Source organism: Phalangium opilio, unplaced genomic scaffold (genome assembly GCF_054372755.1).
Source record: "Phalangium opilio isolate 3A_F unplaced genomic scaffold, DU_Popi_V2 ptg000087l_1, whole genome shotgun sequence".
NCBI classification, from domain to species: domain Eukaryota; kingdom Metazoa; phylum Arthropoda; class Arachnida; order Opiliones; family Phalangiidae; genus Phalangium; species Phalangium opilio.
The window spans coordinates 94,509-108,979 of NW_028324192.1; the positions used below are offsets into that span (position 1 = coordinate 94,509).

Here is a 14,471-nt window from a genome sequence, read left to right on the forward strand (position 1 = left end):
CGAGATTGGCTTCATAACTATCTACGATGTCAAAGTCTCTATCCTCATTACAGACTATACCGTCTCTTCTACGTTCACGATCTTGCACTACCGAAATCACGAAGGTGCTCGAACCCGAATGTTGTCGGTGTGGAGACCGTTCGGCATAAAGCACTGCCTCTAGTTGAACGTTACCGCGACCTTCACCCAAAATAAACGTGCTGTCCAATTTGTCCTGGGTAGAATAGGTTGGCATTTTGCTAGGAAACGAGACTAACTACTGTAATTCTACTACTTAGCTGCGACACTGAAAGACCCTGTATATCTAAAGAGACCGAAAGTTCCTCAAAGTTGAGTTTTCAAAGATTGCCAGCTTGAGCAGGTCATGGTGTGTATAGTGGTGAAGGTCGCTTTAGCGTTCGACACGTGACACCACGGTATGTTTGGTCCTCCAATGTCTTGACCCGATAGGTCCAAACAATTAACATCTTGGTTTTTCGGATCAGTGTTGCGGTATTGCTGGTCCCATTAGAAATACAAGGTCTGTAGTGTTACAATTGTAACAATACGTCTGTTAAAAAGGCACATATACTTTAAAAAACCATTGTACTAAGGGTTGGCCAATTTTTAAACACCCCTAACCTTAAACTTTGGACAAAATAAGGAAAACATAAAGGTTTCTTTGGGAATAACTTTGAAGAAGGTCCGAGTTGTCTGTGGAACCGAGAAAAAAGGCCGTAGTGAAAAGTATTCGTCGTTACGTAGCAGTTAGGATCGAATTTAATTAGTCTCGTCTCTTAGCAAAATGCCCGTGTATTCAAACCAGGGCAAATTGAGCATGATGTTTACGAGGATTACCTAAGACGGCAAAACCTTTGCTTGAACTAATTGAAGCCGATCCATTATTTTTTAGAAAGGTACTGTTCTCTGACGAGGCTATTTAGGGATGGTACCTTAAACCGTCATAACGTGCATTTTTGGGAGGACATTCTTGGACACCAAATTATCGGACCCTTTTTCTTGATAAGGGACTTCCTGCGTCATGAGTTCGTTGCTTTTAAAGTTATTGCAAGACATGGACAGATGAAGAGTGCCTGCACCACAATCACATTGAACATTTACGTTGACGTTGTTGTGTACCAAACAGATTAGAGTTGTAATTTGAGGCCCAAGTTCCAAGACTAATCGTAAGACTGTGCTTTAAAATTTTCTGTTGCTCCCCCCATTTGACTGGTACGCTAGGTGATATTTCAGTAGAAGAAAATTATTGAATTAGGGATAGCGAGAGATGGCTAGCGATGTGGCTTAGTTATGGACTAGACGCCCTTGTTTTATTGGCAACATTATTACATTGAATGTTGCCAGATTAAATTGTTGCAGGTGATTTTGCGAACTATGTTAATGATATATTAAAATTTAAATGGAAAAGTTACATTTTGACACATTCCTTACCCTAATATTTTGTATTTGGAGCCTATTAATGCATTATAGTGATAATGTAATTGACTTTAGTGTTAAATAGGAAAACATTTAGGCTGAAAGAACAACTCGCGTATTTTGTTATTTCAGTTAAGGGTTATCTATAGTCACCCAAAAAAAGTGTTGTTTTCGATTAATTTCAAGTTAAATATGGTTATTAAGTTGAAATTAACGGCATATCTTCTTTTATTAGTGTTATTGCAGTTTATTATACGAGTTTGAATAAGAAATTCTCCTAAACTGCAAACTTTAGAGGAGTGACTGTTTGACTCTTGCGTAACAATCACTATTTTGCCCCAAAACTTTTCAATATCGCGCCTTTTCAATGGCTCTCTTTTAACAATGGGAAAAATGCTTTTAAATGGATGCTGGGTGAAAGATAAGTGTAGTTTTAATTTTAATTTGTCAGCTTAATTATAAAGTATCCATGAATTTACCAAAAAAATTCGTGTTTTGGGTTAATTTCACATTAATTAAACTTGATTAAGTTTAATTTAACGGCTTATCTTGTTTATCTAGTGTGGATTTAGTTTATAATACAAGTTTCAATAAAATATTAACTTTAATTGCAATTACCCTAAAATTTTAATGTATGCGCTTTTGATGTATTTTAATGATCATTTAAATTAATTTGAAAGTGAAATAGGAAACTACTGTGGCTGTACGAAAAACGTGTGATCTTTTAATCTTAATTTGAGAGTGGTTCATGATAGTGGATTAAGCTTAAAATTTATTTGAATTTTTTACCCTAATTGCAATGTTTAGTCCAGTTTAATATTTTTTCCACATATTCATTTTTTAACCCAAAACTTTTGAATTTCGCGGCAATTAATGTACTTTAAAGATAGTTTAAATTAACTTAATTGTGAAATAGAAAATATTGGGCTTTACCAATGGCTTGGGTAGTTTTAATCATAATTGAAGAGATTATTTAAAAGTTATTTGAGCTTTTAACCAAAAAATGTATATTTTGGTTTAATTTCACGTTAATTATATTTAATTGAGTTAAAATTAACGTAGGACTGTGTTTTGGCAGTGTAAATTTAGGTTATAAAATGAGTTTAAATGTATAGGAGACATTGATAAATCAAACACTTTTTAACTTTTATTAATATAAACTAAAGTAAATTTTAAACATAACTGAAGAAACTGAACCATGAGGTTCAGAAAAATAATAACGACTACATTTACCCGGGTGTAAATGAGACTTGCAAAAAGGAGAACTGATTTATACAATAGAAAATTTCTCCTTATATACAATTCCATTTGGATGCTAATTCCTATCCGCAAAGGGGGAAGGGTGGCAACCAGAACGATCTAGGATCTTTGGGGTTGATGTAGTTACGCGATGGCAGTGGACTGAGCATAAACCGGCGGTTTAAAATGTGAGGCTTCCATCCTCTGTCGTCTGCAATGGGTCGTCTGCAACGGTAGGCCTAAACCGTTGCAAGCTTTTTCTGCTTGCTATTTCTTCTTGACAATGGATTGCCTCAAAAAAGTATTAGGTACTTCATTAGTAAAAACTTATAGATCTCTCCTAAAAATTTGTAAACGTTTTATTTCGGTTTAATCAAATCAATTATATTAGTAATCAATTCACCTTTGTCTGCTGGTTTGAAAGAAGGTATGTCATTGTTAACGCGTGCGTAATTATGATCAATAATCATTGATGAAAACTGTGTAATTTTCAAAAAATGGTTCGGCCGTAGTCAACTTCTAATTTATAACATTAAATTTACCGTTAATAACTCTTGAAAATGAAGTGCTTTGTATTGGGCTTGACGAGACTTCATAAACTGAGTCGAACCTCCTAATTTTAATATGGTCATCAGCGTTTGAAGGTAGTAATGTTCTTTCTATATGCGGCCGCGAATTAAGTTATTTGGTCTGTTACGCGTCAATTTCAAATGATTTATATTTTTATAGGCCTACTATGATTTTCCGATTCCGAAATATCAGCACAAAAAGCAAAGGTTTCACCGAGGTTAGGATCATTTTTCGCACAACTAGTAGAAGTTTGGCTGACGGTATCTTTATTCTCCGACCTCAAATTAGCCGCAGTTGAAGTAGAATTCTTGCCAACGTTTAATTCATCACCTAAATCTACAATTGTTAATGAAATTTAATTGAATTCTAAATAAAGAATATTCTATTAGTCGTTTCTGAACGTTTTGGCATAAACATTGTTGGTATTGCATTCTGTGTTAATCGGTTTTTAGTTTTTAGTATTAATATTCACAAAATATCCTGAAAATGCATCTGACATATATTGTGGTTGTGGTGAAGGTAATCCGCAGTTTATTTGGAAAAGATTCTCTCGCCCGATGGTTTTGAGCCAAATTAATGAACTACAAAATGATTTTCTTTCCAAAAAGAACCTAACCTGATATGTTAAAAATCTCACCGATTTTTCTCAATATGAAATTCAAAAAGGGAAAATCTTTGATTTTTTCTTTGCTTAACCCACAGTTATTAACAGAACAACGACTTCCAGGCATTTTAAATTACTAAGAAAAAAAGTTTAATTTTTATTATTATTATTATTTTTTAAGACATATTTTCCGGAAGTCCCCGAGGTCTGATATATACTGTAAAAATAGTTTTCACTTGATACTCGGCGTTTTACGTCAGTTATGGCTGATTACCCACAAAATATAATCTTACCGAAAAGGTAGTGGGATCGTTTGGGGCAACACTATTTTACTCCGAAATTATTTTTGCCGAATTACCCCAAATTCTAAAATAGTAGAAATATCCCATGCGTTGTCTGCTAAAACATCCTAAATGACTTCTGGCTTCGCCTTCGGCTTTTCGGGGTAAATTAGTGACCGTTTCGGCACTTTTCGGCACAAAAAGGTGCAGTAAAATATAAAAATACGGCCCCCACACTAAAAGTCGCAATTAAATCAAGCAAAAATTCAAATCCATTTCAGAAACTAAATAAGCCTAACTAAACTACCCTCTCTCGCCCCAACGACTATTAAAATAATAAATTTTTCGGCAAAGATCAAAAACTCAACTAAACATTGACATTAATGTGAACTGTTTATTGAAACTCAATTTATAAGCTAAATCTACTCTACCGAACCACAATCTAACGATAATTTCAACTTAATTATGTTTGATTAACGTAAAATTCGACCAAAAACGTACATTTTTGGGACAAAAATTAAAATAACCCTTAATTAACTGCATAATCAAGATTAAAACTAAGCTATAAGCTTGTAAATCTCTTTTTTCCTATTTAAAACTGAAATTAATTTTTATTATCTTTATAATACATTAATATTCATGAAATTCCAAAGTTTGGGGTAAAATAGGGTTTTTCCGGCAAAATATTATGGTGTGAAATGAAAATTATGCCGAGTCTTTGAAAAAGCGCGAAATTGAAAAGTTTGGGGTAAAATAGGGTTTTTTCGGCAAGGATTGAATTTTCAATTAAGCATTGATATTAATGTGAATTATTTATTGAATCTCAATTAATAAGCTAAATCTACTCTGCCGAACCACAATCCAACGTTAATTTCAACTTAATTAAGTTTAATTAACGTAAACTTCGACCAAAAACGCAAATTTTTGGGACAAAAATTAAAATAACTTTTAATTAAACTACATAACTTACATTAAAACTAAGCTATAAGCTGGTAAATGCCTTTTTTCCATTTAACACTGAAATTAATTTATGTTATCTTTGTATACTATTAACGGGCGCGAAATCATTCGTTCGAGTGAATGGGAGAGAATTGTGGTGAGGTGATATTTTATTTCGTGTATTTTAAAATGATGGGGATTATAATAGTTAGTTTAAGCATTGCACTTAACTGTACAAGTGAGCAGGGTTGGCAAATATTGAGTTTTTTTTAAAAAAACAAAAGTGGTGTTTTTTATTGTTTAAAACACGATTTGTTGTTTTAAACTGTTTTTTAAACAAGTAGAAAAAAACAGTAAAAAACACAAAAAAACCTAGTTTTAAACATGTTTAAAATCACTCTTGCAGATCTAATAGCCTATATATTATACATCGCGGCTCTCCATTTAAGCCACTACTCCTGCTAGCGCAAGGCGCTTATTTTCACAGCCTGCTTGATTAAACAAAATGGTCTTGGTTTGGACCAAGACAGAAAAAAAAAACGATGAGAGTGACGTTTATCAATTGACTGAAGATCCGACATTGCGATTTTTCTTTATTTATATTAATTTATTCCTTAATCACAATTTAGTTCAATCAACTTATTTAATTGTTAATCGATTTATTCCCTCCATATTAATTGAAAAATAACATATTTGAGCTTTTTCAAGAACAAATTAGATTTTCCGAAATTATTTTATGATATTAATTATTTTGAAGGGAGTGCGTGTTAAGCGATCAATACAGAATATGTGAAATATTCTACTTACTGTTTAAAAAGAGCAAGAGCTCCTTAAATTTAGAATTTCAAGGTGTAAGAAATTGTCCGTGTGGAATTAGAACCAGGGACCACTTGAACCCAAAGCGAGTATCATACAGCTTGACCAACGGACCACGAAAACGTATTGAGAAGAAAAACACGAAAAGACGAAATCAAGAGCTTCTAAAATTTAGAATTTGAAGGTGTAAGAAAGGGTCCTTGCCAGGGTTGCCAAAAATGTAGTAAAAAAAGTTGTGCTTTATTGTTTAAAACACGATTTAAAATTAGATTTTCCGAAAACATTTTATCATGAAATTAATTATTTAAAAGGGAGTACGTGTTAAGGGATCAAATTTGAATAGTTGAAATGTTCTACTGACTGTTAAGAGCAAGAGATCTTTTCAAAACGAAAATGTAATTTTTTAATAGCGCATACAAAATGAGGGTGATGGGTAAAATTGTTCATTTAACCCCAAATGTCCAAATGCTTGATTTCTTTTGTGGCCACTATTAAGGAATTTTCGCTTCCATACTGCAGAGTTTCTTGGTCAGAACTCATACATTTGAAACTTCACCACCCCTTTCTACTTTGTAGGCGATTCATGTTTTCCGTTTACGGATTAAGCGTAAGGGCATGGCTTTAAATATTACGCGTAATCACTTAAGAACTGTAAAATGTACCAACATTGTAGAAAAACGTGGTTCCTTTACCTTAGGTAGACGACAAAATAAGTTATTCCAAATCAAATTATTGAATATCAGTCTTCAATACAGATTCGTAACGGATAAATCAACTGGAAGGGTTTCCAAACAATTAAACACTCATATTAAACAGTCAAATTATTGCAAGGTTTTGACTGAAGCTTATTATTTCTATTATTTAATATTTTTGCTCATTTTCAAATAAAACGAGTTAAAAATATTCGAAATTCCTCTCCATAAAAAACATGTTTTAAACTGTTTGTTTAAAACGTTTTAAACAAATTAATGTTTTTTTTTCATGGCTGTTTAAAACAAGTTTTAAACCAAAGTTTAAAACAATTTGTTTAAAACTTGCCAACCCTGCCTTCCTGCAATAAAATATTCCGCTTCAACGAATAACAACGACCTACCGAGATTTTTTGTCGTTGTAGTCATATTCCCTCGTAAAAATTTTTTTTATTTTGTACTTTAATTTTGCTTCATTACGTACACTATGTGTTTGTTTTTTTTTGGTTTATTTGACATGTAGAGCTTCATGTACCCTGTTTTATACGCCATTACACTACGGTGGTGTTTATTCTGGTTTTGTTTGGAGTAACAGGCTTCATCCATACCCCTAGTTCCTCCATAATTGGGTTTATAGCAGTAAAAGAAAAAAAAACAAACGTTGATTCTGACAAGTGCCTTCCCAGATCTTTGTCTTGGGTTCCGGGGTCTGGATTGTGTCCTCCCTCCTTTTTTATTACAGTTACACTCAACGGCGTTTATCTACCGGTTCCCTTTTCACCTGGGTCCTCGGCTTGCCTGTTGTAGAGGGGGAGGATGTAACGGGGATCCCGTTACTGAGATTCACCACCGGACGACACTCCCAAAGAAGCCGCGAGGGATCCCCGCTGGATGGCGCTTCAGGAGGAACCCTAGGCCTGTCGTCTGCTCAAGACCCGGATTGGTTGATCTCCGGAGGCCCGAGAGGATATATTCGAATGTAGCCCGGGAATCAGGGCAGTTGGAGGAGATCCGGACTAACGATCACTTAGTTATAAATTACCAGTGCTATTATAAATTATCATTGTTACTTAATGTTTAATGCGGCATTATAATATCGTATTACAATGTTTTTTGTATTTAAAATGTAAAGAGTTATCCAGAAAAACATCGTAATAAATAAGATTGAACTTTGATTTGCGTAATCGTGTGATTTCGGGTTCCAGTGAGAACGCGCGATTACAATCGATGATCCAAAATTTTTAATATTTTCTGTCTTATAAATATTTATGCCTCGCTTATAAACTAACTTATATTTCTATTCTCTCTCACTCCAGATTGCAACAATCTCTACGGCATAGTAATGTGTGATTTCCTGCCGATGGGTGAATTCAAATGGATTCAGCCCTGCCTCGACTTCACCCAGGAGATAATCCTAAACCATCCCTATGACGAAAATGCGGGATACATCCTCGAGGTGGACTTAAAGTATCCTCAACATCTACACGAGGCCCATAACTGCTATCTTCTCGCACCCGAAAGACGGGTCATTACTACCGCCGAACTCTCCCCGTATTCAAAGGATCAATTATGGGAACTCGGACTGAAAGAAAAGGACAGCTGTCCCAAGCTGGTGCCATCCCTATACGCCAAGGAGAAATACGTGCTCCACTACCGAAATTTAAGTACTACCTGGCGAAAGGACTTCTGATCAGAAAAATACATCGGATTCTGACCTTCAAACAAGAAGCGTGGTTGAAACCTTTCATAGACTTTAACACGGACAAGAGGAAGGAAGCGACCAACGAATTTGAAAAGTCCTTTTTTAAATTAATGAACAACAGCGTATATGGTATGTACTATTAACCTAACCTAACCTTACCTAACCTGGAATGACTTTAGAAATTAAATGTGGTATTCTTTTTCTCTTTCTCTTTCTCTACAGGAAAAACCATGGAGAACCTCAGAAATCGGATTGATTTCACCCTGGTGAACACACCCGAGCGTGCCATAAAGAAGGCTAGTTCCCCGGCATTCGAATGTTCACGCTATTCAAGAACGACTTAGTAGCAATTCATCGAGTGCAGAAGATCTTAACCCTCAACCGACCAATCTACACCGGAATCACCGTTCTGGACCTATCCAAGCTGCTAATGTACGACTTTCATTACGAAGTCATCAGGAATCTGTACGGAGACTAGGCCAAGTTATTGTTCACCGACACGGACTCCCTGACGTATCGTATCGAGATTCCCGACCTATACCAGGACTTTGCCGAGAAGAGCGAGATGTATGATTTCTCCGGATACCCCAAGACACATCGACTCTTCAGTGACGAAAACAAGAAAGTGCTGGAGAAATTCAAGGACGAATTGGACGGCGTACCCATCTCGGACTTTTGCGGGCTTCGACCAAAAATGTATTCCATTATATCCACCAAAGGAGAGAAGAAGACGGCTAAGGGGATATGTCGAAGAGTGGTGAAAAAGAAACTACGCTTCATACACTACAAGAAATGTCTTCTCAATCGTCAACTCACCATGGCGGAGATGAAACGTATAACCAGCAACAAGCAACTAAACTACACACCGTGAAACAGAAGAAGTTATGCCTCAACCTCTACGATGACAAGCGTTTTATCATTGACATAATATCCACATACGCTCACGAACACAACAAAATTTAACTGGGGTGGTCCTCCAGGCGGCGCGGTCCCAGTACTTCCCGGCGCAAATCAACACGCGGCGCGCGCGATTTAAATTTTTTTTATTTATTTTTTTTTTATTTGTGTGAGAAATCAAAGTACAAATTTTAAAAGTAAAATTTTATTGAAAACTTTTCATATATAAATTCCGATAACATCTTATCGTTTAAACACTTATCTTTTCCAAATCTAGAGCATATATCTCTTATTTTAATACCCCTACACCAAAGTCCTACTTTTATTGTCTTGAAGCTGTTTCGAATTGAAAGTTACAGTCACGCTATTCCTTTGAACGAAATTGTTAAATTTAAACATGTCAGGAGGGTTTCCGAAACTATCAAAGAACTCTGTGTTCCGGTTTCGAGAAAAATAGATAACGGTCCAATGTTCTCCGTCGGTATTTGATAATCCAGTGTTTACAATATTCAGAGAGGGAAAAGTCTTTTCGGTTTTCGGTAAAGTATCTGCGGCGAAATCTCTGCGAAATAACCCCTTGGTGAATTTATCGCTCCGCATAATTCTAGTTAACTGTTCAGTGTCCATTTAGTTGTAATCGTAAATAACAGTCCAATTCCTTTCAATTTCTACCAAATTCTGAAACTCAGAGTAATACAAAACCGTGACGGTCTGGGGCAAGTCTTTGGCGAATTTTAATTCCAGATGCATGTTACCGTTTCTTATCAATTGAAATTGGGAAGACGAACTGCTGAGGTCGGGACTCAAATCAAAAGCAAATATACAACACCCATTAGGAAATTCATCCAGCGAAATATAGTTCCCCTCGTCCAATAACCATTGAGAGGTTTGGGTAAAGAGATTCGTATAAGACCTAATATATTGACCGCCAGCTAAGTTCGGAGTGAGGGGTTTATGAGGGACGCTAGTTCCGTCCAGATACAAGGCAATATGATTTAAATCAAATTTTTTAAATTAAAGGGGACTTTTTGTATTCACCCAAATAAGCATTCTGATCTACCAGAGCGAAAAGTACCCTTTTAGGTAGATGACCCATGAATAAATTATCTCTAACACATATTTTTGTATCGCTATTGATAGAAACTCCGTACGGATAATGCGGTATTTCATAGTTGCCATTTCGAGGCATTTGGCGTGGACTATAGGCACTTCCGATGGTAATTTCACTTTGCGTTCATAGAGAGATGCCAACTCGTAAACCACTTACCGTTTAACCGCGCTTTCCGCGTGTATGCAAAATTCGTTTGGACTTTTAACAAACTTGAATTTAAGATCCGTCATATTTGGAATGTAACATGATTGTTGACACAAATCCAAGTGTACAGTTCCGATCATATCGATCGTGCCACTTTTAGCGAAAGCCGCCCTCGCCTTAAAACCCTCGTTCTCGGCATAGACGTCAAATTTACCGGACGTGTCTTTGTAAAACAAAGAACTAGTAAGAAAACTAGTTTTGGCCGGTCCCCCAAATGTTACAGCCGTTTGAAACATGGCCTTGTAAGGGTAGTTTTGCGGTGAGGGTGTCACGTTTCTCTAATGCATCGAAAGGTGTACTTCGCTGAATAGACTATGGTGAAACAGATTGACGGGTCCCACATTTTCCGCTGCCGCCGGTAATGTAGTACCATCGGCGGGATTGACGATCCTAACTTGAAAATGCGTTAAGGTCCTACACATGTCCAAGTAAGCGGCCACGGAGAAAGTGATGGTGGAATTTTCGTTAATGTTAGAGATTAGGCTGTATTCGACCCATTCTCCACTCAAAATACTGGTATTGGTTAGAGGTACGTTGAAAAGTTCAACTTCCGAACTGACGGATCCATGCGAATCGGGGTGAATGTGCGCCATTATATTTTAGAAAAAATATCAGACCGTTTGAAAGATGATGCTTTCCTCTTCCTTCTCACGACTGAACTGACTAGGGGTTTGGTTTTGCGTTTCCTTTTATTACCACTTCCCGTCATTTTTCGAATATCTTCCGCCGCGCTGAGGGCTACGTCTTTTGCAGCGACTTTACCGTGGGTCTTTATAGATGATCTTACAGGAATACCGCTAGCCACGTCGGTCGCGACCTTTGCACTCGTATTTAAAAACTTTCTCCCAAGAAATATAGCCCCCTTTTTCATTAAGGCAGATAAGTCCTAAATTTACTTCTCGTATTATCGGGGAAATATCCCATCGATGAATTGGAAGGTAGAGTAACGTAAAAATTCATGCTATATCTATTTCCTGAACCCAACCATCGAAGGACGGTGGATAGCCTTTCCAACGAACTAATCTCTAGTGTCCCGTCTGGTCTGCGACGTTTCCGCAAGATCTTTTCTATTTTAAACACACTGGTACTTAGGTCTCCCAATTTTCTGTAGTTGTTCCTTGTTAAAAATTCCAGTAATGGTGTCGGAATTCAAGTCATGGATCTTAAATACCGGCGGACTTCGAGGTAATCTCTCCGCTATTTTAAAGAGTTCTTCCATCCATGTGGGTAAATATCCTTTCTCAAAGATATTCTTATGCTTGCTTATCCAAACCACATTGCCAAAATCAAAGGGATACTTTAAAGGGGGTGAAAAGATTACTCCCCCATAGAGGTTTTCCCAGACGCGTTTCGAGGTTTCCGTGGTTACTTCAATCGGTTTGCATTTTATGGACCGATGATAATTGTTGTTGTAGGCCCACACCAAATCTTTTAGCACGTCAATGTACTTTAAGGTGTTATTTTCCGTAAAGTAACGATACATACGACTCTTTAGAATTCTGTTGAACCTCTCGACTACCGTAGCTTTGCTCGGAATCAGGGGCGAAGAACTCTATCCCTCTTCTTTTGAATTCTCGTTGAATGTCCTTGCAAATAAACTCATTTCCATGATCACTTTGCACCCTCTTAGGTGACCGACCAGATTCTAGAACCGCCTTAAATGCAGAAAGAATGGTTGGCCCTTTCTTGTCCTTGGTCGCTACCACAAAAGCGTACTTACTGAAAACGTCTATGCAACAGAGAAGGTATCGGAAACCACTATTATGACGAGTTACGCTTTTCAAATCCGCCAAATCAATCTGCCACTGTTCGTCGATCCCATACACAATTATTCTATTTCTTGGAAAATTTTTCCGAGCATTCTTGTGTAGAGTATACGTATCTTGAGTTTTCAGGAAATTTTCAACCTCTTTCAACGAAACATTTAACCACTGCTCTTTAGCCGCTCTATATAAACCCTTTACGCTACCGTAGAAACCCGGGTCGGACACATTAGAATAAATCTCTTTTAAGTTATCCTTTAAAGGTGCAATTGAGGGAATTTTGATAATGCCAGAAGAGAAAATCACTAACTTCTATAATTATTATAATAAAAATAATTAATATAACGCTTAAAACTTTAGGGTATTTAAAAAATGACTCGGGTAAACTAGTTAAAAGGCTGAAAGCAGCCACCAGGCTATCACAACCTTCCATGGCTTAATACTTTAATCGAATGAAACAAAAATCATAAATGAAACATATTTTATTCTGTAAGACAAAAATACTGCAAACAAATCCAATCTCTGAAACCCTCACCATTCATGGACTCGGAAGCTTACTTAAATTCATCAAATTCCTTCTTTTCACGCCTTTCGGGAGGGTCTAAGTAACTTTTTCTAAGTTAAATTAAAGTTCTGGGAACATTCGCTTTATATAAAAGTTCGTAAAAGTGGTCAGAACCAGAGACGGGAGTCTTTTTCCTCGATTTCACAGCCGTATACGCTAATAAGTCTACTATATTAGAACCGATTATTTTACGTTTCTCATAAATTAATTCACCAGCGTTCGTCCATTTTATATCGGAGGCTAGTTCCATCCACTTGTACAAGTTTAAACAACAGTCGCCGTATAGGCTGGAACCGATGATGCAATTTCGGCGGACCAGTTTCGCGTTTTACCCGGTTTAACCTTCTTGGACTTCTTTTTCTTTTCTTTTTTATGTATATGTCTTGATAAGACGTGATTATATCTAATGAGTTTTTCGGTATTGTCTAGTTTTGGATCGTCGATAATGGTCTTTAGTTTATCGTCCTTCTCCAACTCTAGCGTGGTATCAATTTTGAAATCGTTTAGAGCCTTATTTAGTCTCTGGTACGCGTCTTGCGAAATTAGCAGCATTTTTTCGCCATTTTCTACTTTATGGCTCGGCTTGTGGCAGCACCAGCGACAGAACTTATGATGGATAGAAGGGGGGTCAGAAGTAGGAGGAGAAAGCCACCGTTTTGCGTCAGTATCTTCTTTCTTTTAGAATGTGGAATATTATCGGCAACTCTCCGTATAGATCTACGATGTTTCTTAAAGCTCTCCTTCTCACTCACTGAGAGTGGTACGTTATTCCGAAGAACATTTATACAACATTCTGCTATGGCCTTTATCGCTTCCTTGTTGGCAAGCTTAATGGCGGCGTTCCTCTGGCACGCATTGCAACTAATGAGGTATTTCAAAAAGTCTAAATGCTTTCGCACTCTCTTTGACGGAGCCATGCCGCCAAACGGAACACCTTGACCAGGGTACAATTATTGTTGTTCCGGTGAAAAGTGCAAGCTCTGGGATGAGAGCACACGACAGTCGTCAGTCGGGGGCAACCTTGATCTTCGGCGTTCAAGACCTCAGTTTTTAAGAGACGCGATAACACCGCCGCTATCTCGATTCCCTTAGTTACAAAGGTGCTGGCTCGTTCACGGATCTCCAGAAGTATTTTGGGTAATTCCTCAAAATCGTGGTCACCCTCCTCAAATCGCAGGTCGCAAATGTTCCGAGTTAGCCAAGAACATTGCCTTTTATCGCTACGTGATAGATCAGCAAAAGGGCAAGGGGATTTGAAGATCCAAACCTCGTAGTCCTTGGTCTCCTCAAAGTATGCGGCCATTTCCTTAATTATCCATTCACCTCTAACTCGAAAGAAGTTAACCTCGATGAAGGCAGTCATTTTGGAACGAAAACTGCAGCTTGTTCTCCAGGCAATATTCCAGTACGTAATCTACGATCGTCCGAGGTACTAGCTTTGAGGTCTACAAAAAGATAACCGAAACTTTAAGAGGTGGCCTGTTTAAACGCGTCTACCACGTATTTGCTATTGGTTGGGTATATCTGTTTCGCAAGATGAATAATGGCCGACTGATCGCGTGGTGTTTTGAATATAACCAAGTAATGAGCGTTAAGGTTTAAAGTACGTATTTCTTTTCCGGGATAATACAAGTTCTGCATTAATATAAAAACCGAGGTATTTCTATGATGAGAA

At 37.1% G+C, this 14,471-nt stretch overlaps 1 protein-coding gene across 1 annotated transcript; it reads right to left on the reverse strand.

The window, feature by feature from the left end:
- Positions 1-9,780: 9,780 nt before the first annotated feature.
- Positions 9,781-11,061, reverse strand: LOC149649640 (uncharacterized protein F54H12.2-like). Its single transcript, XM_089849177.1, has 4 exons — positions 10,801-11,061; positions 10,421-10,746; positions 10,192-10,379; positions 9,781-10,085 (listed from the first exon to the last, which is right to left on the reverse strand). The coding sequence occupies exons 1-4, from the start codon at positions 11,059-11,061 to the stop codon at positions 9,781-9,783; spliced, it is 1,080 nt and encodes a 359-aa protein (XP_089705303.1).
- Positions 11,062-14,471: the final 3,410 nt, after the last annotated feature.

Excerpts from the sequence above, each read along its gene's own strand:
- LOC149649640 (XM_089849177.1), bottom strand. The coding sequence starts at position 11,061 with ATGGCGCACATTCACCCCGATTCGCATGGATCCGTCAGTTCGGAAGTT. Across the intron at positions 10,747-10,800 it reads CAGCGGAAAATGTGGGACCC|AGAAACGTGACACCCTCACC; the intron begins GTCAATCTGTTT and ends TCGATGCATTAG. Across the intron at positions 10,086-10,191 it reads AGATCAGAATGCTTATTTGG|CTGGCGGTCAATATATTAGG; the intron begins GTGAATACAAAA and ends CTCCGAACTTAG.